A 22,978-nucleotide genomic window follows, 5' to 3' on the forward strand; every position below is an offset into this window, starting at 1 on the left:
CAGAATGCCGGCTCAGTATTGGCAGAGGCTGTTCACATGAGCAGCACGACGCATTCGTGTGATGCTGACGCAGGAGCCGGCCAATAATGAGTCGGCTTTCTGACGTAGAACATGGAAGCACTGGACGTAAACAACGTATGAGAATATTTTTGTTTTGTTTTTGCGCAGTATTCTCGTCGCTTCATAAAATTAAGGTTGAACCACTGTAGTCACGTTGACTTTTTTGAAAGATGTCTTTAGTACCTTTCTGGACCTTGAATGTGGTGATTATATAGCTGTCTATGGACGAGTCATATACCTCTCAGGTTTCGTCAAAAATATTTGTGTTCTGAAGATGAACGAAGGTCTTACGGGTGTGGAACGACATGAGGGTGAGTACTTAATGACAGAATTTTAGAATTTTTGTGTGAACTAACCCTTTAAACTTCTATTTTTTATTTTATTTTGAATTTGTGACCACTGTAATAAGAACTGAACGTTTAGTTTTAAGTTTTAAAAAAGTTTTTTTTTTTTTTTTTTTTTTTTTTTTTTTTTAAAGAAGTCTTATGCTCACCAAGGCAGCATTTATTTGCTCAAAATGCAGAATATTGAAATATATAATGAAAAATGATTACAATTTAATATATATATATATATATATATATATATATTTAATATATTTTAAAATGTAGGCTAATTTATTCCTGTGACCACAAAGCTGAATTTTCAACAGCCATTACATAGTCTTCAGTGTCACACGATCCTTCACAAATCATTCTAATATGCTGATTTGGAGCAAGAAATGGTTTGTATTATTATCAATCTTGAAAGCAGTTTTTGCTCCTTAATATATTTGTGAAAATAGTGATACACTATAAAAGTTTGTAAAAAAAAAAAAAAAAAAAAAAAAGATATTTTTATTTCAAATTAATGCTGTTCTTTTGAATTTTTTATTCATCAAAGAAAACAGTACTGTAATAGTATTTACAGCATTACAATAACATTTCACAATATTACTGTTTTTGATCAAAGAAATGCAGCCTTGCTGAGCACAAGAGACTTATTTCAACAATAATAAAAAAAAAATTCCAAAAGTTCCAAATGTTTGACCTGTAGTGTATGTCATTCAACTTCCAAAAATGTTTTAACAAAAAAGAAATAAATAAATACAGAGCCAAAAAGAAATAAAGAATAAAAGTGTAACTGATGAGAGAGAGAAAAATAGAGAGGGCAGGCTGACACCTATCAGTAAAATCAATACTAAAGCACTCTTGGAAGCATGAGCCCTGAGCAAGGCTTTCTCTGCGCTCAGCAGGGATAAATAGTAACTTAATTTCAGCCTGTGATTTCTGACACAGCTCTCAAAAGGCCATCTGCAGCCAACACAGCAGCGACGGAAAAGATTCCTTCAAAAACACTTCAAAATCACAGTGGCATAAACCAATGCCTGTTAGAAAAGGAAATGAGCTGGATCTAGTCAGCGTTGGATGAAGAGCTGAACAGATTTGTCACCGAGCGACTCCCCTGCAGTACGGCCAACATACTCTATAAACCCATCACAGATGTGTTAAAAGATGCAGGCATCATGAAAAGCTTCAGTAAGGCATTCTCTTCAAAGTGTGTTCAGGTGAAACACAAATCTATACAACACACAGATGTTATCCGAAGGAGCAATAAAAAATAAAACCCATTCATACAACACACACACACAGCAACAAATAAATGATGTACAAAGTGGAATTCCTCTGAGCAAGAATCCGTTTCAGCTGGTCTGCAGCATTTCACAGCGATTTCTCTAAAGTGAAGGCAACATTTTGTGCGATGCTCTGCACGGGTGCGTACGCGCTGCAAAAGCGTTCCATCAGGGGAGTCTCTCTGAAGTCTGGAACTTAGGGGTCAATTTTACCTCCAAAAGAACAGCTGCGGAATAATTCCACACAAACTGACACATTCACACACAAAAACACACACACAAACCATTCATGCGCTGTTTGAAGCGGGCCCTGGGGAGGTCAAAGGTCAAATCGGTCAGTAAGAGATTGGCGAAACAGAGCTCGTGAGGCAGGTGGTTCTGGTTAGCACACCACTCTCTGTTCTGTCGAACTGACACACACACACGCACACAGCTGCATGTTAAGCTGTTAGGCTGACGTGAAGAGAGACTGATGTCCAGAAAAACTTCTCCAGTGAGATTCATGTGAAATATGGAAGATCTGGCTCCTTGCATGTTCATACAATGATTGCATGAGCACATTTTAGCTATCAAGTGAAGGATGGTTTTGAACTGGCTGGTGTCAAAATAAATGTTTTAGGTTCTCAGCATGTGTGAGCGAGAAAATAAAGGACTGTTTTGTCCCTTCAGTGAAAACTGAATGGGGTAGGAATGTTAACAGAGAGAGTTCCATTAAAAAAATGAAAATGATTAAAATGTAGTTCTTGCTTCTGCAGAACATTGATATTTATAAGATATTTTGAAAAAATAATGTTGTTTTGGACCCCACTGACATTCACTTTTTGGACAAAAGCTGCTCTTTAAAACATCTCTTTTTATGTTTCACAGAAGAAAGTCATACAGGTTTGTAACGACATGAGGTTGAGTAAATAATAACACATATTTTCAGTTAATTTTAAGACAATAGGCCACGTTAACACAACAGCAGAATACGACTGTCAGTTCTGTATTTGAGTCCTTAATACGGTTTCGTTCACACATAGGCCATGTTCACACAGCAACAGAATTTGGTTGTTAGTCCAATTTGAGTCCTTAATATGGTTACGTTCACCACAGTACAGTTATTTACAGAAGTGACATTTTATAACCGAACTCACAGCCACACAACCGCATTCTCGGAAAAACCCGCGCTGTGTGAACGGAACTGCACTGGACAACTAGTTGTATGTCCCTGTCACGTCATACAGTGCAGAGAGCCACTCTGCTAAGGGATTTTGTGTGTGGTTTTGCTTTCGGTAACCTCTGAAGGTTTTAGATCCAGATCCAGTCACTGTTCTCCACCAGAGCGGCAGTGTCTAATGCGCGACTCAAATGCTGTGTCATACGCGAGACGCTGCAAAGGACGGCTAAAGGCGTCCGGCTAGTGCGTGTTTATTTTAGAATTTGAAGCTTCTGTCGGTTTTGACTAATGAACTCACGGCTCAAATGGATTTTTAAGTTTATGGACGTCGCCATCTTTGATATTACTTTGGTCAATGTCACTAGGGTTACTAGTAAGAGTTGTTGCACGTTCATACAGAAGGTGTACATACAGTATTTTCGAGACGCTACTTATAGCTTTCACACTGCACACGGATGTGGTCTGGCAGTGAGTTCCAGGAACGGTGCCTCTGCAGCAGTGCAGCGATCGTTTCCGCACCGAGTCCTATTTTTGCTGTGCTGCACCTGATAATATTGGAATTAAAGCGACAGCACCAAGGTTCTTTCCCTTTATTTAACCAGATAAAACTTTCTGAGATTAAAAATCTCTTTTACAGAAGTGACCTGGCCAAGATGAGCAGCACAGCATTCTTAAAAAAAAAAAAAAAAAAAAAAAAAAAAAAACACACACATCAAGACACATCATCAGTACAAATCAAAAACATTTACAAATCATTTCTTCCTTTAACAGCTCGCTAATAAAAGATTTAAAAGTGTTCATCGACACCGGGGTCTGTAATTTCAAGTCATTTTGTAAAAAGTTCCAATCATTGGGTGCCGCTTATTTTCCAAATTCAGTTCGTATAGATGGAACTGAAAGGATGTACAAATCTTGTGAACGCAAAGAATAAGCTCCAAAAGATTTATGTTGGGTAAGGGAGCAAAGATATGGAGTCAACTGGCCCAAGATAGATTTATAAATAAAAAAGGTACCAGTGCTTACGTCTGTGTGTACGTCTGGCAGGTTTTCACAACAAAACCCGCCCGATTGCTACTCAAAACTAGCCCAATTGGGGTGGGTTGAACGTATGCAATTTAAATTTAAATTTAGAGTCAAGATTCAAATTCTAAAATGAATCTCAATGTAAATCTGTTTTATCCTTTATATGCTTTTTATAAGCAGTATGTTTAAAGAAATTCTGATTATGAACTTTAAAAAAAAAAAAAAGGTCTCTTTGAAGTGGAATATTATATTATTTAAATCAATAAATACATTAAACAATTAATTACTAAATAAATAAATTATTATTTTATAAGATACATTTATTAAAATGAATTATTTTATTCCTATTTGTGGGATTTATTGCACAAAAAGAGTGAAGAGGGACATGAAACTATTGAGAAAGCAGAGCACGGGTTTAGGACAGGGACTGAGTCATGTGTCATCACTACTAGGGGACCTCTGCAAACTTCCAGGGGGCAGTTATATTAACATAATCCTAAAATGTTAAAAAAAAATACTCAAAATCCTAACTGCCTAAACATTAAGTTTCATGGTGCCCCTATCTGGAATGTTAATTTACAATATTATTTTACATGCTCTACCCAAGACTTTTGACCTCTCACCTTCATTCTTTGGCTCAGCTGGGCAGCTATAGCTGTAGACAGCAACTGGTGACAGAGGAACCAGGTTTTCATCATGATGCCAACCGACTGCCATCTTGCCCATGCCGTAATACGGCTCTTCCTTCAGTTGGGTCATGGCAGTGGGGTCCATGTAATTGATGAGGGTAACATTAAACTGAACGAGGCCGGCCAGAGCAGGCGGTGGAGCGGATGAAGGAGGTGAGGAATGAGAGCAGCCCTGACCGCTGTCTTCCTCCTCCTCCTCCTCCTCCTCCTCCTCCTTCTCCTCTTTCTCCTGCTTCTCAAGTAACCTGTCCTTAACACTCTCTTCGCACGTCCCCTCCCCTGGTGTGTCTTCGCTGTTTTCGGTGTCACTGTGGGAACGCTTGACGCCTCTCGCATTTGTCTGCTGCTTTACGTCTGAGCAAAAGAACTGATTGAGCTCCCACAATGCTTTGCAAGCGTCCCTCAGGTCAGAGTCACAGCACGGTTTCTCTTTCTCATCTTTCTGACCTTCTTCTCCCTCACAGTGCCAGGGGATGGTGAACAGACGGGTGTCCAGATAACGGTACGTGTAGCCTGGCTGACCCACGAGAGCACGCAAAACAGCCGTGAAGACATCCCGGTCTCGGACTCGGACAAGATCTCGGAGGAGACATCCACGTCGCTGCAGAGTTATCAGAGCAGACTGCACCTTCTCATGGAGAGCATCTGGCAGGGTACCAGACTGCCGTAAAGCAAGTCCTGCATAACTGGAGTCCCACTGTTAGATTACAGACACAAGCAAACATAATGTAATTATTAAAAACAAAAAAAAAGTATGTGAGCAATCTGTCCTAATATCACTGTCAAGATATTTACGGGAGTCTCCATACTTTGACCAAGACTTTTCAATGACTTCTTTCCATTTGTTTGTGACAACTGGATAAGAATTTTTTTTTTTTAAATTGTTAAAAATTCAGACTGATTTGCTAATGAATTATTTTGACTGATTTGTGAACCAATTCACTGAAAAAAAATTCACTGTTGAATATTTTAGAGCAGAAAAAAACTGAAATTCCAAAACTTTTAAATTTGAAGTGTGTCATTTCTGCACTACTAGCCGCATTTCACAAATTACATTCATTACAGAATTGCATTCTATTTGAACTGCCCAACTGGGTCAGAGACTAGCATAACATCGGGTCAACCAAACAGTAGCTGCGTTTCCATTACCCTACAAATTGCGCAAATTGAAATTGCAAATTGAAAATACGCCCAATGGAAACATGTCAATTTCACAAAAACTCCCACATATCGCAAAAAAAGTTGTTATGCTCGCATGAGATGGTTTTTCAGGCAATTCAAAAAAGGAATATTTTGCAAAACTTCATATTTACAGGTCACCTGGTGTACGTAAAAGTCGATAATTCTTTAAAGATGGCGCGGTATGTTTGGACAGAAGACGAGAGAGTTCTTTATTAATCTCATAAAGGACAAAAGCATTGATTGGTACACTAATCTTTTGTAACATTGTTTTTACTGTCAATTTTAAAGGGTTAGTTTACTTTTATAGGGTTAGCAGGCTTCCGTGTTCTACGTCCGAGCGTTGACTCATTATTGGCCAGCTCCTCCATCAACATCACACGCATGCATCATGCGGCTCAAGTGTACAGGTTGGCCAATACTGAGCCCGCTATCGGACATAAACACGGAAGCCTGCACTGCGTTCACTATGTCAACTTTGTATGACAACAGTTCAAATTTTTAAATAAAGTTGTTATTTTTGTTTTGTTTTTGAGCACAAAATGTATTCTAGTCGCTTCATAACATTAAGGTTGAACCACTGTAGCCATGTTGACTATTTTAATGATGTCTTTAATACTTTTCTGGACCTCAAAAGGTGAAATGACGTTGCTGCCTATTTGTAGTTCAGAAACTCTTGGATTTCTTTAAAAAATATCTTGATTTGTGTTCCAAAAATAAACGAAGGTCTTACGGGTTTGGGACGATATGATCAATATAATCATGTCAAAGTAATGTGTTCTTATTGCTAATAAAAATATAATTTTTTTTAAATCTTACTGACCCCAACCTTTTGAATGGTAGAGTATATATAGCAGATTTGAAATGATAAAGTATCGTGAAGATTTGCATGAATTTCTGACCAGTTCCTGAAATCCTGGGTCTGTAGGAGAAAGGTAAGGAATCCTCTGCTCCCCCAGTTCCTGCAGAAGCCTTCGCCTCTGTAGAGATGACAAAAAAACAACAAACACACATAAATTAACTTTTATTCACATGTTCTTTAATGTTTTCATCAGGCAGCATATTGGAAAATCCATAGTGGGTTTTATTAACCAATAGATTACCAGCTAATTAATGCAAAACCAGATGTAAAAACATTTATTAAGTCACACATTCACACATCTACACAATTAAAGAGCTCCAAAAGAGGAAAAGTTCACACACTTTAACAAGTGTCTCTTTCTAGTCAGAGCACATATCCCAGAACCCTCTGCTGCCATCCCATAGTGCTCCTGTTCATGGGTATCTCAGGCTTTTACGACTCTAGCAGGGAGCAGAGGGTCTTCTCAAAGCCACATAAACTAGGCCTTCTATGCATCGCTCGTCTGTTAAAACTCAACCTGCTCTGCCCATCAAAGAGCGTTTCATTGGGCTACATTCCATTCCGACCTGTAAATCCAACAGCAACCGGTGTAAAACTCTGATACCCAAATAAATTTCACAAGTGCACCCACTCCAGTCCTTCTCCGACATACACACGTCCTCTATTTCTTCACTGCAGGTGCAAGAGAGACGGCTTTCTCTCACCCCGTTCAGGTTGGACGGTGGGGGGTGTTACATCAGTGACCCCTACTCCGGCCTCCGTGCCCGAGACCCCCGTCAAGCAGCACGTCAGAATGGTCACGCTGTTCCCTTAAGAACGTAGACACACAGCTGAGACGTTAACGGAGAAAGAGGGCCATATATATATATATGCCCTATATTCCCTGACATTTACGGAGACTGAGTTTCACATTTCAGCCATGTTAATAATGGCAGTGTTTTCACATGGGAAGGGCTTTTTGTGAGTGCGCTGAGCGGCTAGACTTCGCCCAAATGGGTCTTGACTTTTAGAGTAAAATAAAATGTCCTGTTAATAACATTAAAGTAAAAGCATTAAAAAGGTTGTGTCCTGATTTGAGAAAGGACATGGGTGCACGTGCGAGAGTGTGCGGATGTGTTCATGAGTGGAAATAGGGCTGTATAATCGTTAAAGTTACTGCAAGGTTTTGCAATAACAGCACAAGGAGGCTCTTGAGAAAAAGGCGCTCTGGAGGGTTCGGTGCAGCCCAGTCTGGACCCGATTCTTCCAGTTATTTCTGCTAAACCAAAACAATAAAAAGAAGAAAAGGACAGACACACTGTCAAATAGAAATCTACAAAACAAAATAACATGCACTATTCATGGACAGTCTTGACTTAAAGGCCTGAGAGAGACGAAGGGAAGGGAAGAATGAGGTGGAGGAAAAGGATGAGAATGAGACAAAGTGGATGCATAAAAGGAAGAGAGAGAGAGATAAACTGACAACTTGACACACACTCATTGTTGGTGTCAAAATGTATCTCATGACAGAAGCGATGGGTATTAAAAAAGGGCCAGTGGATGTGTGTGCTTGTGTGTTTTTTCCACCAGTGGCAATGCTTGGCTGCTCTGATGTGCAAACACAATGCCATACACACACACACACACACACACACAGCTGGTCTGGACAGCGCAGTTTCTGGGCTAGTCTTGAGGAGCAGTGGCCTGTCACGCAGATGTCAAATACATCAAGCTGCTCACAAATTCCAAAGAAAAAAAGAGACAGACCCATTCTACTCCACAGATGAGCCTAAGCGAGCGCTCTTTTCTCTCTCACACACACACAACATGCACACATGTAAACAAATAAAGGGGGGGGGGAGTGCATTCACACACACACACACACACACACACACACACACACACACACAAACAATCATTCAAACCAAACTAACAGCTCTCCTCTTAAATAAAATATGCTAATCAGTCAAAGGTAAACCCAACATAAATTTTGCATTTTAGTTCTAAATATGAAAAAAAAAAAAAAAAAAAAATTGGCAAATGGATAGCAAGTGTCCTTTTGTACAAACTTGTGTGTTCTTGCGTAACTGTGGATGAATAAACCTCAAGGAGAAACAGCTTAGAAGAATCAGTTGTTGGGAAAAAAAAGTTGTAGAAAAAACAACAACATTCAATAATGTAAATTCATGAAAATGTAAATGTGTATATATATACACACACACTGTATACACACACATTTTTGTATGTGTATTAAAAACATGAATATTATATATATATATTATATATATATATATATATATAAAACACAAGTAAGTTATATACAAAGATGCTAAAATAAAAATAACACTACAGCTATGATCATTCTTGCAATGAAAATTCCAGCACTGAAAATGACCATGTTGGCAATTTTGTTAAAAAAAAAAAAAAAACCGCTTAGAGGAATCAGTTGTTGGGGAAAAAAAAAAAAAAATGTAGAAAAAACAACAACATTCACTGATGTAAATTCATAAAAATGTATATATATATATATGAGTATTAAATATTGGCAGAGAGAGTACAAATATGTGAATATATATATATATATATATATATAAACACAAGTAAGTTATATACAAAGATGTTAAAGTAAAAATACCACTACAGCTATGATCATTCTTGCAATGTTGTCAAGCTTAAAAGAATCAGTTAGAATGGGTTAAAAAGTAAATAAATGTAAATAAAAATAGTACATAGATGTAAAGAATTTAATAGTTAAAGCTGCAGTCTGTAAGTTTTACCTCTTTGTCGCCATCTCTGTTTGAAACCTGCAATTATTTATTTTGGATCATTTTTAACCAAAAAAAGTTACGGGCTGCAGCTTTAATAATGAAAAAAAAAAATTCAAATTAATATTTTTTGAAATAAACATGAAAATATGCTACTAAAAATTATTTCTATGGTGCAGCTACTGAAAATATTGGTAGAGCAAAATCTGAGCAACTGACAAACAAAAAAAACATTCTTATAGTTTAACCAGGTTAAGAGTGTTTGCCAACACATCTGAGAGTTTCACCATGTGTATGTGTATCTGGAGGTATTGAGATCCATGTGTATAATAGAGCCCCGTGTTTGGCGAGTACATGGTTGGAGCTTGTGTGTCACCACTTACTGAGCTCCTCTTCTCCTGCTGAATCAAACACTCCGACAGCTAACCTGTACGACATCAAACACAAACAGGGCGGCGGACACACACATCAAACACACTTCCTCCACGTCTCCTATTTGTCAGGGAGTTGCGGAATGTGTTCTGTGGGTGACGGCGGTACAGGCGGACAGAGGCAAGAGGAAAAGCAGGGGATGTCCTCCTTGAAAGGGAAGGGAATGAGAAAACGGACACACCTGAGTAAACAGAGCCGTTTACCTCATGCTGAAGGCTTGTGTGTGACTGCATCGAACCTGCCTGCGAGAACACACCACATAGGTGCCATGACACACGCCCGTGGACCTGGCTCAAACAGACTCACAGCCGTACTAAAGAGGAAATGTAGTCAGAGTGTCAGCATCTCTAAGTAACAGGAAAGAGTTTCCATCATGTTAAAAAGATGTGAACACCGCAGAGGAAGTTTAGCTGACAGCCAGATGATCCATGTGGCAAACTCACGGTTAGCTCACCTCAAACGAGATGGTCCTATGGAAACAGGCACCATATTATTGACCATTTAGATTTGGCTGACTAGAATGAGGCTGAATGAAAATTCTGGAAACGGTTCCATTGTCCTGAAGCCAGTGGGTTTTTTTAAAAAGGGTTTTTGGTTAAACACCTGAAATAAGGCCCGTTGTTACCACTAGCACAAGATATTTTTACACTTTATTCCACGCTCGACGCCACAAGAGGGCAAAAGGGGGCATTGCCCCTCAGATCTGATTTGTACCCCCTCAGTATCAATTTGTCCTAAGTAAAAGGTAGGTAATGATAAAGTTTACTCTATTCTTCTCCCAATTCCCCAGCCACTTACTTTTAAGTGTTTCGGGAGAAGTGGGATGAATTTACGTGATGTAAATCCGACAGATCTGATTCTCTGAATTACGGAGCAAACTAACATGGCGGACTACTAAATAGGACTACTCAGGTTGTCGGAGACATTAAACATCATCACACAGAACTGGAAAAAGCACCTACTCAGTAGGGCTGGACGATTAATCGAAAAGTAATCGGAACTGAAATTCAGAACCTCTAACCGACTTAATTTTTCCATGTTGGTTATTTCGTTTTTTTAATCTTGTTAATACTTTCCCCTTAAAAACACACTACAGCGTGTGTAGTCACGTGACTCCGCCCCATCCATTAAGTGAGCGGCGAGCCCCGAAGTGAGATCATTTTCGCTTGCGTCTTCACTAAACTGTCAATTGTATGTGTTTCAAGGCTTGCCAGTTTGAACATTTAAGCGATTTTAGACCATCGGATATGTAGGCTATCATTTTATTAACCTACTGTGCTGATGCATTGTGGCACATGAACACTCATACAGACAGTAGCTGCACATCACATGAAGATTGCGCGCACAGAGAGGAGCGCAGAAACTCGTTGTCAACACTGTCCTGTGATTTATCACTAAAGTAGCTTAGAAACTCAAAAGTTATAGCATATATTTTTCTACTTTTGAAGTAACTACTTACAACCCACAGCTTCACAATTAATAGAGAGACAGTATGACTCATTCACACACAATCACTCTCTCATTAATGCATTCAAATAAATGTACTAGTACTGTGCTAATTTATCTGTATCTGATTTACAACGAGCAGAAATCTGTTAGGAGCCATAGATAAAATAACTGCTGAAAGTGAGCTGTTATGTCAGAGCACTCTTTCATTAGGAAATAATATCCCACTTTTAATAGTCAAGCATATTTACAGTACAAACCTTGTCAGTGACCTAAAATAATAATAATAATAATAATAATAATAATAATAATTGTTCATTAATCGTAATCAAGGTAAAATGTTCAATTAATTGAGATTTTGATTTTAGGTCATATCATTAAGCCCTACAACCCTACAAACCGCTTTTACAGCCTCTTTGTGCTTATACTTGCGCTGTTGCAAACTATTAAAAGAGTTGCTGGAAGCTTAGTGGTGGTGACGTTAAAGTTGTGCACGGTGTAGTTCATTAATAGCCTAAGCTTTTTACTTCTGGCGACTGTATTTAGGCTTCACAATTTATAAAAGTTGTGTTCATTCATGAAGATTATCTTGATGAATATTTTTCTGCAATAATCCAAAAGCCAGTGGAAAAATCCCATTGTTTTTTTGTGAAGGGAACCAGGGTAATGCTAACTTCTGGGTTTGTCTACAAAATTACACCCTGTAGTACTAGATTTCAGTTGTTAGTAGGCGATGCAAAGTTAGTTATAAACAGAACATTACATTTCCCGAAGAACAACCGAGTGATGCCTGAATGTGAAAAAGTCACATAAAAGGGTTGTGGGTGGTTGCCAGGGCATTACTATGTGGTTTTTAGCGTATTCTGGGCTTCTTTTTTTCTTTTTCTTTTTTTTTTTGCCTACCTCTAAGCCTATGATATTCTTGCTCCTAGATTTGGTCTCTTGTGTGATATAAGTATGAAACATAAGACAATGAAACATAATCACGCAAGCATGCAAATGCAGGCGCGAGGGCTTTGCCAATGCACCACCAACGTGCGGTCTGGTTGAACATTTATCGTGTGCTCTTCCATTGGTCTGGAGGTAAACCTGAGAGGCAACAAATACTATGACAAAGTGAACAAAGACAAACCATAATTCCTGCTATAGAGCACCCCTCTACCAGGAACTTGCACAGAAAGAAGTATTTGCATTGCATTCACATACTTTTCTGGCCGAGCACAAACTGTGCAAACTAGACAAAGTTTAATGAGTAAATAGTAATAGTTTTATTTGTTTATTTATTTATTTTTTCAAATCTCTAACCCTAAGTATGAGCAATAGTTATAGCACCACTACTTTAAGAATAACTTCTGACATTTTTGGCTGACAAATAACTAAAATAAAGTTTAATTATATAGTTATTTTAAGTTAAAAATAAATAAATTAGAATAACTTTTTTTAAAGAACAAAGTTACAAAAATTGTCTCTAAAAAAAAAGAGTTTGTTTTGTATTGTTTAAATTATAAACAGAAAAAAGTGGGAAAAAAGTCAGCATGCCACGGCTCCAAAAAAAAAAAATTAAAAAATAAATAAATCATAGCTAGATCAGAAACTCACACTCAAACTACTAATGTGCCAACTAAGACATGGATCATCTATTAGCTTTAAACACAGTACAATATTACACCTGCTTAAAACACACACCCAAGCAACTCACACACTCTCACACATCAAAAGCTTTAATGTCACACGACACTTCTCATGTCTTTTCCAGTTACTCTCATTCACTCTCTCTGGTAAGGTCTTTAGCAGGTGTAAGCCTGCGACTGAAGCCCAGGTTCTCAAATCAATCACTTGAAAGTATTTAAAAATGCACACAGGAGAGTTGCTTCAATGCCTGCCTGACGCACAACACACAGCCCTGAGCTTAAGTGCTTTTCAGGGTGTGTGTGTCGACATCTATTTCACACCCATCCTCATCCAAAAGCAGAAAAAGATGTTTCTGTGGCCGATCACATCACAAGCTGCCAGGACAGGAGAAAGAGGAGCGAAGAGAGGTGAAAGGTCAGACACACTGATGGAGCTACACTCACACAAGCAGAAAAACACACAGGCACTGGGTTAGTCTATGGCACACTAGTCACCGTGTTAGTTAGCAAACATCAATATTAGGATTATGTTGATGGAAAGGACAGTTTAGAATTAACCTGCAGCTTAGACACGTTTCTGTTTCACAAAGTTTGTGCTGATCCAAGTGAAACTTTCATAAGCACTCACTACTGTAAAAAAGTTTAGGGTCAGAAGTTGTTGTTGTTTTTTTAAGAAATTGGTACTTTTATTCACTTTCATTCATCAAGGATGCATTAAATTGATCAAAAGTGGGTGTGAAGACATTTATAATGATACAAAAGATTTCTATTTGGCTGTTCTTTTAAAGAATGACTAAAAAAGGTTCCACAAAAACGTTAAGCTGCACAATGGTTTTCAACATTGATAATAGTGAGAAATGTTTCTTCAGCATCAAATCAGTATTATTTTACAATATAATGATTTCTGAAGGATCATGTGACACTGAAGACTGGAGTAATGATGCTGAAAATTCTTATTTGCCATCACAGGAATAAATTACATTTTAAAATATGTTACAATAAAAAATGTTATGTTAAATTGTAATATTTTACAATATTAATGTTTTTACTGTATTTTTTTATCCTAAATAGTGTACACCATACAAAGAGGTGAAAATTAGTGAAAAGGATGGAGGATGTTTAATCAAACAAAAAGTGTCATAAAATAACATTTTAGTAACATTTTTTATACGTGGATCTTGCAATATAACAATACCAGTGAATTCTCACATTTCATGGTACCAAAAACAAATCTGCTACTGAATAACTACTTAAACCATTGATTTCTAATTAATTTCTGTATGAATATTTACACTGTAAAAAATGATCTTGATTTTAACAGTAAAAGACTGTAAAAATGCTACGGTGAAAAACAGTTAACTGGTTTACAGAAAGTTTCCATACTATGTACGGTGAATAACTGTAATAAATCTAACCGTACATTTAATGTAATTTTACAGTAAAATACTGTTACATTTACAGTTTTTAGAAGTGAAAAATAATGTCATTGTATAATTTACAGTGAAAAACCATATGATTTTATTTTATTTTTTTTTTTTATGGATTCTTTTACGCTGCATTCACACGGGGCGTTGGCATTAACGCTTGTTGGAGGGTGTGTCTGAAGCTTGTGTTGACGCGACCATTATAGTGATTAACAGCCAATCACATTACTTTCCGGTGTTGCATGAACACAATTGGCTAGCGATTGCTCTAGGGTATTTGCATAAGGCGATCTGATTGGCTGACGCCTGCGTTGGCGCTTGAAAAGTTGAGAAATCTTCAACTTCTGCCGCTTGCAACGCGAGTGAAGCGACGCGACAGAACCCACAATTCAGTTCAGCAACTCATGACGTCACCCATTCAAAGTAAACGAGAAGCGTTAACGCCGACGCCCCGTGTGAATGCAGCGTTAGTATCATGTGAATACCATGCGAATAAGTCAATTATTCAGCACTAGGCAAAGACTACTGCAGTATGGTTCTTTGTATCAGCTGAAAGAGTATGATTAAGACATTTCATAGCGGTTTAACTCAGACTGTCCTTCATCCTGGGGAGCAGTCAAGCACTTGAATTACCCATCAACCCTCATTTCTGTGTCTCAATCTCTCCCTTTCCTTCTTCTCTTCCGTTCACCAATTCAAGCCTCCAGTTTGTCTCATTCACTTTCTTTTCCTCATCCTCCTCTTCTTCTCTTTCACTCTCCCCCTTGCATTCTTCCTACAAAATCAATATCCTGCTGTAAAGTGCAGTGAGCCCCAGGGAGGAGGCTGCTGTTGTGGAGGGCAGTGGAAGTGGTGCGTCCTCCAAGGCTCTCCAACGGACATAGAGTCAAGGACAGTGCCTGGCCTAGACCTGCCGCCTCTTTCTCACTCACTCTCTCTCTCTCCTCTACAGGAAGGATCAATAAGCGAGTGAGGCGTTAAATTTCAGCTAGCGGGAGCGTCACGCTCGTTTGGCCCAGCTGAGTGATGGAGCATGCTTGCCCCGCTCGGAGCGTTTCAAAGCTGAAAAGAACAGGAGCTGGGATCTTCCTACAATAAACAACTCAATAACATTTAGGCACACTGGTATATGATGTTTTAAAAGCGTTCCTGTCAACCTGAGCTAAAGAATGTGTTTCTGTGTGAAGGACTGTGCTGTAGACTCACATCTGAAAATCCCAGCATGACACACTGATTACGCTGTTCTTGGTAGTTCAAACAATAAATCAGATCATTTTACCACTGCTGTCAGCTGTTCCCTGGCACTGTGAATCAAGACATGGGTATCACTTTGGTATTATATGGCACAAACAGAGTTAAGTGTGTACGTGTTCAGACTGTTTCATTAGTCTGTTTCATTGTTTAACTTTAAAGTGTAATTTATTCCTATCCTGTGATGGAAAAGCTGAATTTTCAGCATCATTACTCCAGTCTTCAGTGTCACATGATCCTTCAGAAATTATTCTAATATGCCGATTTGCTGCTCAAGAAACATTTATTATTATAGCAATGTTGAAAACAGTTGTGCTGCTGAATATCTTTGTGGGAACAGCAAATAGAAAGGACTCTTTTATGAATATAAAGATAAAAAGAGAAATGAGTAGAAATAGAAATCTTTCTAACATTACAAATGGTTCCCTGTATAATCAACAGCATTAGCTGAGAGAGAGTTAATTTCATGTGTAAGCAAAATGTCATTTAAATATACCAAAAAACTGAATCAAATCAGGAAATGTGTGTATCCATACCTAAACGTGCAAGTTCATACTCCCTATAGTCTATAGCCCAGGCCGCTCTCTGATCCTTCCCACCACTGGACTCGTGACGTCCTCTCGCGTTTTGATGGTTTCTAAACGGATTCTGGGAGGACGACTTATCTGAACAGCATTAGCCAAATCCAAGAGACATGGCAGGAGGAATATGCCTTTTTTAACTCGTCAGGAAGAAATCTTGTTGCTTTATTTACTTCTCCTTCAGTCAGGGTGAACAAAGAGAATATTCTACCCGGGACTGAATAACTTAATCCTCTTTCCTCCCTCCGGCAGGAACTCGGGCAGTGACAGACAGATTAACACAGATGATGTTTGCAAACCCACCCATTTGAAAATGTAATTGCTGGTGGCATATTCAACAGTCTGCTTAAGCACTTAAGTTCATATGAGACCAGTGAAACAGAAGTGACACTAACACGATCCTGTGTGTGTGTGGGAGAGAGCATGTGCGGTGTGTTTTGGGGCGGCTCGCTCACCAGCGATCTGGAACACTGTTACTGTCATGTGCCCAGTGTACTGTGCCACTAAGAATTAGAGCCAATCAGAAGGGTTAACAGGGCGGAGCGGGGCGGGTCATGCTCCTGGGCTCTTTACAGCATCACAGAGGCAAGAGAAGCCATCATAGAGCAGCCTTACCCTATAAAACACTACACTTTAACATCTGCTGAGAGAGGGAGGTAAAAACAGATACATTCATGATGTCCAGCTGCCACCTAGTGACAAATCTCTGGCCCTATAGTGAGAGTATCACAGCAGGAACGGGTGCAGAAGCCCATTTCTCCATTAACACTGCCTCTTATAGTACACAGATATGATTATGCTAGTTTTATTTTTTAACTATTGTATGTCTCAGGTGATCTAATCTCATGGTCATCCAATAGATTGCCGTTTATATTTGGTAATTACATTTAAAATGCGTTCATACAACATTTTGAGCATGCAAAATTTAATTGGACATTGCAACAAACAGGATGTGATGTCATACTCTAGGAATACATTCAAAATGTGGAAATCTACCTTTTTCCACAACACACCCAAACATCAACATTTGAAGTCGGCATTAAAATAAAAATGTGATCTACTTTCTAAATGCATATTATTGATCTTACTGCAAATGAGTCATTCATTCATTCATTCATTCATTTATCCCTGTAAATTTTAAAATCAAAATGTCATAACTCAAACTTCCAGTGAAAATGACAGACTTCTCTCTGGTGCACGACTTGTCCAATCATTTAGTCCACTTAAACCCCGGCCCTTTCTTCGACTGCAAGCTCGCATTCAGATCTTCCTCCATCCACTCAACAACTGATGGAAAGTACTAAGTGCCACCCTACTTTTTTTTTTCTATAATCCATTCACTCAGATGTACATCACAATATGGAAGAAACAATCTGATGCTACCTACCTTACATCTGGACTTTAAGTAATAAATCATAAATGAGAAATAACAATACAGGTGCACTCAAAATGTGGAAATATACACTTTCCCACAATACAGCCAATATCCGTATTTAAAGTTTGAGCTCTTTGAATTCAGCCCAGAGGTAAATCTGTAATATTTAGATCCTCTGTTTGTCAAATTTGACTTCATCAAGCTTGAATTTACAAACACCGCCAAATGCAAAACTTCTTCGAATCAGTAAAAACTAATGAAGTGATGCTGCTAATGACGAAATTGACAAATTAAGTAAATAAACCTCAACATGCATGTGTCTCCTGTAGACACTTGTGATCAAGTAAGTGAGTTGGTGCTACTACAGTTCACAAGACACTGCTATGTTCAGACTGTAGGCAAAAGTTTCCCAAATCCAATTGGAATCAAACCACATGGAATCTGAATTTTCAATTCTGATTTGGGCCACTTCCATATGTGGTCCTGAATTCAATACAGCTCTGAAGTTTTGTAACTCAGTCTGAACAGTCATATCGGAATTCATGAGACTTTTACGTCACTCTAGAGCAACATTCGTCAGAATTCTGTGCTCATGGGAGTCACTTCAAAGATTTTACATACCCAAAGTTATCAAGACATATGCGAAAGTTAGTCAGTGGAAGGACAGTGAAGTGTCAGAACTTATAAGTAATACAGTAACAGCAAGCAAAACATGAGGGCTCCTATCATAAATGTTTAAAAACTCTGCTCTCTTTTTTCAATTCCTTGTGTTAGTTTTTATATAGCTTGCGATCTTATTGTGAACGATTCATCCATGCATTTGTTTTGTTTTTTTTTCTTCAAAATGTCATAACTCAATTTTACAGTGAAACAACAAACTCTGGTGACAGACTTCTCCAATTTAGTCCACTTAAACCCTGGCCCTTTCTTACAATTGACTGCAAGCTTGCATTCAGATCTGCCTCCATCCACTCAAAATACCAAGCCATCCTACTTTTTGAGACAAACTCCTCTTTATCAGTTCAGGTCAGTTCAGTACTGTGACTAGATATTGGCCACATTTAAAAAAAAAAAAAGATAACAATAATAATGTGAACAGACACACAAATAAATCTGATATGAGCAATAAATCACAATTGCGCACTAAGACTTGCAGTGTAAACGTAGCCTTTTTACTACGGCTGGGTGTTGACACAAATTTCAAAATTCAATTTGATTTCGATTCACAAACTTGCAATTTGATTCAATTTCAATTAAATTCAATTTGATTCAATATCGATTATTTTGGATATATATCAGGAACAGTACATGGCAAATTTTCTCAAGGAAAAAAAAATCTCTCAACTAATGCTGTAAACTGTACAGGGAAATCAGTTGGTACTACATTACTATAAAATGCTCCTCTCTAGAGTTAATTTGTCTAGCTGACTAATGAGTTATGGTCGCTGAATAATGTTTTTTCTGAGGTAAATGTGATGTTACGTGACATTGCTTACAAGCTGTTTTATTGACGTCTTTCTCGGTTGAAACACTGAGCTATTCCATGAGACAGGATACAGATTTCGGTAAGTTGTACTGTATCTTTCAACATACCTTCAGATGTTCATTCATGTTTATTTTGCGCTGTAACTGGAATTAAAGAGACTTTGTTTCATATCAAAAGTAACAAAGCACAAAGCTTATTGCCATTTATTGGATGGGAGGAGTGCTACAATGTTCTATTTATTCATCAACTGAAAACAGACTAGACTAATCGATTCTTGGGACTTAAGAATCGTTATCAGTTCGTAAAAATGAGAATCGATATCGGTTCTTAAAAATGAGAATCGATTAAAATCGAGAAATCGATATTTTTTACTCAGCCCTACTTTTTACACATCTATTTAGTACTGTCCACTTGTGACTGGATCACTTAAATCAGATGGTAAAACTAGGGCCTTAGATAAACTCTTCATGTTTTATCTGAAAACAAGGCACACTGTCCGAGGGCTACAAGTGTCTCGGCATCTCCCTTGCTTTGTGAGTCAGAGATCAGACATAAGTGCCTTATATGAGGCAGAAGAGAGATGAGGAAATGATGATGAGTGCAAAGGCATCCCCTTTAGCCTCTCTCTCAAACTGTCTCCTGTGCTCCATGATGAAGATGGAAGTGAAGCTAAGAGCGCTGTCACCCTCCTCTGGTTAACACACACAGACAGAGGGGATAAATCACAGCTGTAGAGTTGGGATGAACCATGTGTCAGCATGGGTCAGCCACACATTACACTCTCTTCAAAAACTATTCATCTTCAGTGTGTATTCAGCGGCTAGAAATAATTACTCCTACTGACCCGCGTAACACCACATGACCAGTGGTCAAACCAGCTCAGGCAGAGGAGTCATCACGGTTGGAGAGGGGTGGGAGTGAATTATAGTCCTGTGGAGAGCAAAAGGACGTGCCACTCAAACACACACAATGTTTTGTGTGTGTGTTTTATGAGGACTCTCCATAGACATAATGATTTTATACTGTACAAACTTTACATTCTATATCTACATTTTACAGAAAAAAACATTCTGAATTTTATATTTTGTTTTTTTAGAAGAAGAATAAAAGAATAATATTTTAATAATAAAATTTAGTATGATCTATGAGCTGTTTTGCTCATGGGGACTGAAATTTTGTCCCCATCATCAAAAATGCTAGGTTTTACTATCCTTGTGGGGACATTGTTCTCCACAATGAAGGGAATACCTGCACCACACACACGCACAAAAAATAAATAAATAAATAAATAACACAAACAGAAGACTATACTATTGTACAGTGAAAGCATCAGATGGTGATACCATAGTACTTTGATAATATAAAACTAAACAATTACTATTTTCATATAGCTTTGGATTATTTCCATTTATCATCCTGGCCAGTGCCTAATTTGACTTGTAGCATTTAAAACATTAATCAGTGATAATATGAAAATAATTAGCATTTAGCAGTTTATCTGCAAGAATTTTAGGGCACGCTTACACGACAACAATGTACTAAAAATGGGAACATTTTTCATTGCATTTTTCGCATACAGACAACAACATTGTCAAAATGATCCCCGTTCACACAGATCTGTGAAAACGGCGAAAGAACGCTGTATTATGCTGTTGGACTGTGTTCATATTATATTATTTGGTTCTGAACCGCGGTGTGTTTGCGTCATCAAAGCAGCAGCTGTTTACTCCGTTGCTTGGTAACGACGACGGCGCAGGAGAAGGCGGCAAAATGGATAGTGTTGCTCACCTCACTTTTATATTTTTATAGTTTTGTTTCCAAAGCTTCAGAACATAACAGCACTTGCATCTATCTCCTGCAAATGTACTGCAAATGCTCTAAAGAATGTGGGAGTCGAACAGAAATGAGATACACATTCTCTGCTTGCAGTACTTCAGTCATGTTTGTCAGGAAAGTGAGTGAAACACACTCAAACACAAATTTTTATCAAATCATGTCATTAATAGCGGTTCACTTCCGTGATTTAGTATGATTGCGTTCATATCAGCAGCGAACCGTACCCCAGACCACCCTTTTTAAGCGAACTCTGGTACAGCTCTCCGGTGCGCACCCGAGTTCGGAAGACAGCGTTCACATCATCCAAACGAACCTAACTCTTACGTCAATCGACCTCTGATGTGCTACAAAAGTGCTAGTGTGAAAGCACCCATAATCGAACCAAACATGCCAAGTGTGAACACACCCTTAGGGATCACAAGGGATGACATACCTTCTTCTGTGGAACATGGAAAATATTTGAAACATGATTTTTTTTTTTTTTTTTTTTTTTGTCCATCCAATGGAAGTCAACGGTCACCAAAACTGATTTGGAAGTCATCATAGTTGGGTAAACCTCAATAGTGGTGAAAAGAGATGAAAGCAAGTATGATTTTTGTGTTCCCATTTGCTCAAATAGCATTTTTTGGGTTGGGGGTGACAGCATTTCAGAAGAAGAGGACAAAATAGAGAGATGAGAGATTTACAGTCACTCCTTCAAGCCCTTGTATAACAAACAACCTCATGTTAATTCGTTTTTTATTTATTTATTTTTGTAAATTAGCTCCTATTGTAATATAACACAAAGTTTAGTTTTATAAATGTTCTTTAAATAAAAAAATTAACAAACGTTTTTAATATTTACAAATGTTATTAATACCTGGAAACACATCATCATAGTCTGTGAAAAGAGTCCATTGAAGAGATGTCAGGACAGTGACACAAAAGCAGGTATAGCATGACATAAGTAGTTTCTGCTTCCTCTTGAGCTGACAGGCCAGGTGCACGTTTAATTAGCACAGGGGAAACTTCCCCCAACACACACACAGCAGGCTAATCAGGTGTCAGTGCACTGTTTGATCAACAGAAAAAAAGTTGACACAAATCCTGACAGAGAGGGAAAAAACAAAGCAAATGATAACACGTGAGAAACAATGCGAGTTAGCCCATTAGCAGATACTTACTCTCTTTCAACACACTCACTATATGTGCAAAAGTCCCTTAGTGCACTGACACAGGCGATGTTAAAGTCTTCTTCCTGCTCACAAACCACAATTACAAATAATTGCAATTAAATTTAGGAGGTTTTCTAATTTACTCTCACTAGTAAATGCCATGTGACTGATCACATAAGATTAAACCTCCTCGCAGCAGAATGCAAAACATTAAATTTGTGCTTTTAAAAGCCCACCAAAATAAAACAAAAATTAAGCAAAATATAAAAAATAAAAGCACCAATATGTTTGTGATTTACACTACCATTCAAAAGTTGGGGGTCTGTAAGATTTTTTTTAAATGTTTTTGAAAGAAGAATCTTATGCTCACCAATGCTTCATTTATTGGATTAAAAATACAGTAACGATGATAATATAATAAAATATTACTACAATTTAAGATATCCATGTTCCATTTTAATATTTTTTTAAAACGTCATTTATTCCTGTGTTCAAAGCTGAATTTTCAGCATCATTACTCCAGTCATCAGTTTCACATGATCCTTCACTTGACATTTGACTTGACATTTAATATTCAACAGTGCTTTGATCTGCCTGCATTGACACTATTCTTTTAAGAGCTGCTGTGCAGCCAAATAATGTACCAGTTATCAATGTAAAGCTGCTTTGACACAATCTACATTGTAAAAAGCGCTATATAAATAAAGGTGACTTGACTTGACTTGACCTGACTTCAGAAATCATTCTAATATGCTGATTTGGCGCTCAAGAAACATTTCTTATTATTATCAATGATGAAAAAGGTTGCGCTGCTTAATATTTTTGTGGAAACCATGATACATTTCTTTTTCAGGATTCAGTTCAGCATTTAAAGAACATCATTTATTTGAAAGAGTCTTTGTAACATCTTTGCTGACACTTTTGAACAAATTTAATGTGTCCTTACTGAGTAAAAGTATTCATTAAAAAAAAAAAAAAAAAATATATATATATATATATATATATATACACACACACACACACACATATATACA

General features: G+C 37.8%; 1 protein-coding gene across 4 annotated transcripts in view; it reads right to left on the minus strand.

Moving 5' to 3' along the window:
- The window catches only part of fto (FTO alpha-ketoglutarate dependent dioxygenase), a 147,251-nt gene that overhangs the window by 109,472 nt on the left and 14,801 nt on the right, over positions 1-22,978 (minus strand). For all 4 annotated transcript variants that reach the window (XR_007930896.1, XM_051900174.1, XM_051900175.1 and 1 more), the window contains exons 2-3: positions 6,625-6,702; positions 4,478-5,240 (exon numbers count right to left, since the gene is read on the minus strand). Coding sequence is in view for 3 of the 4 variants with exons in the window: in XM_051900174.1 (XP_051756134.1) it covers positions 4,478-5,240; positions 6,625-6,702 (841 nt within the window). In the remaining variant the exon portion in view is untranslated. The remainder of the gene's footprint in view (positions 1-4,477; positions 5,241-6,624; positions 6,703-22,978) is intronic.

This window comes from Ctenopharyngodon idella, chromosome 7, assembly GCF_019924925.1.
Source record: "Ctenopharyngodon idella isolate HZGC_01 chromosome 7, HZGC01, whole genome shotgun sequence".
Taxonomy (NCBI): Eukaryota; Metazoa; Chordata; class Actinopteri; order Cypriniformes; family Xenocyprididae; genus Ctenopharyngodon; species Ctenopharyngodon idella.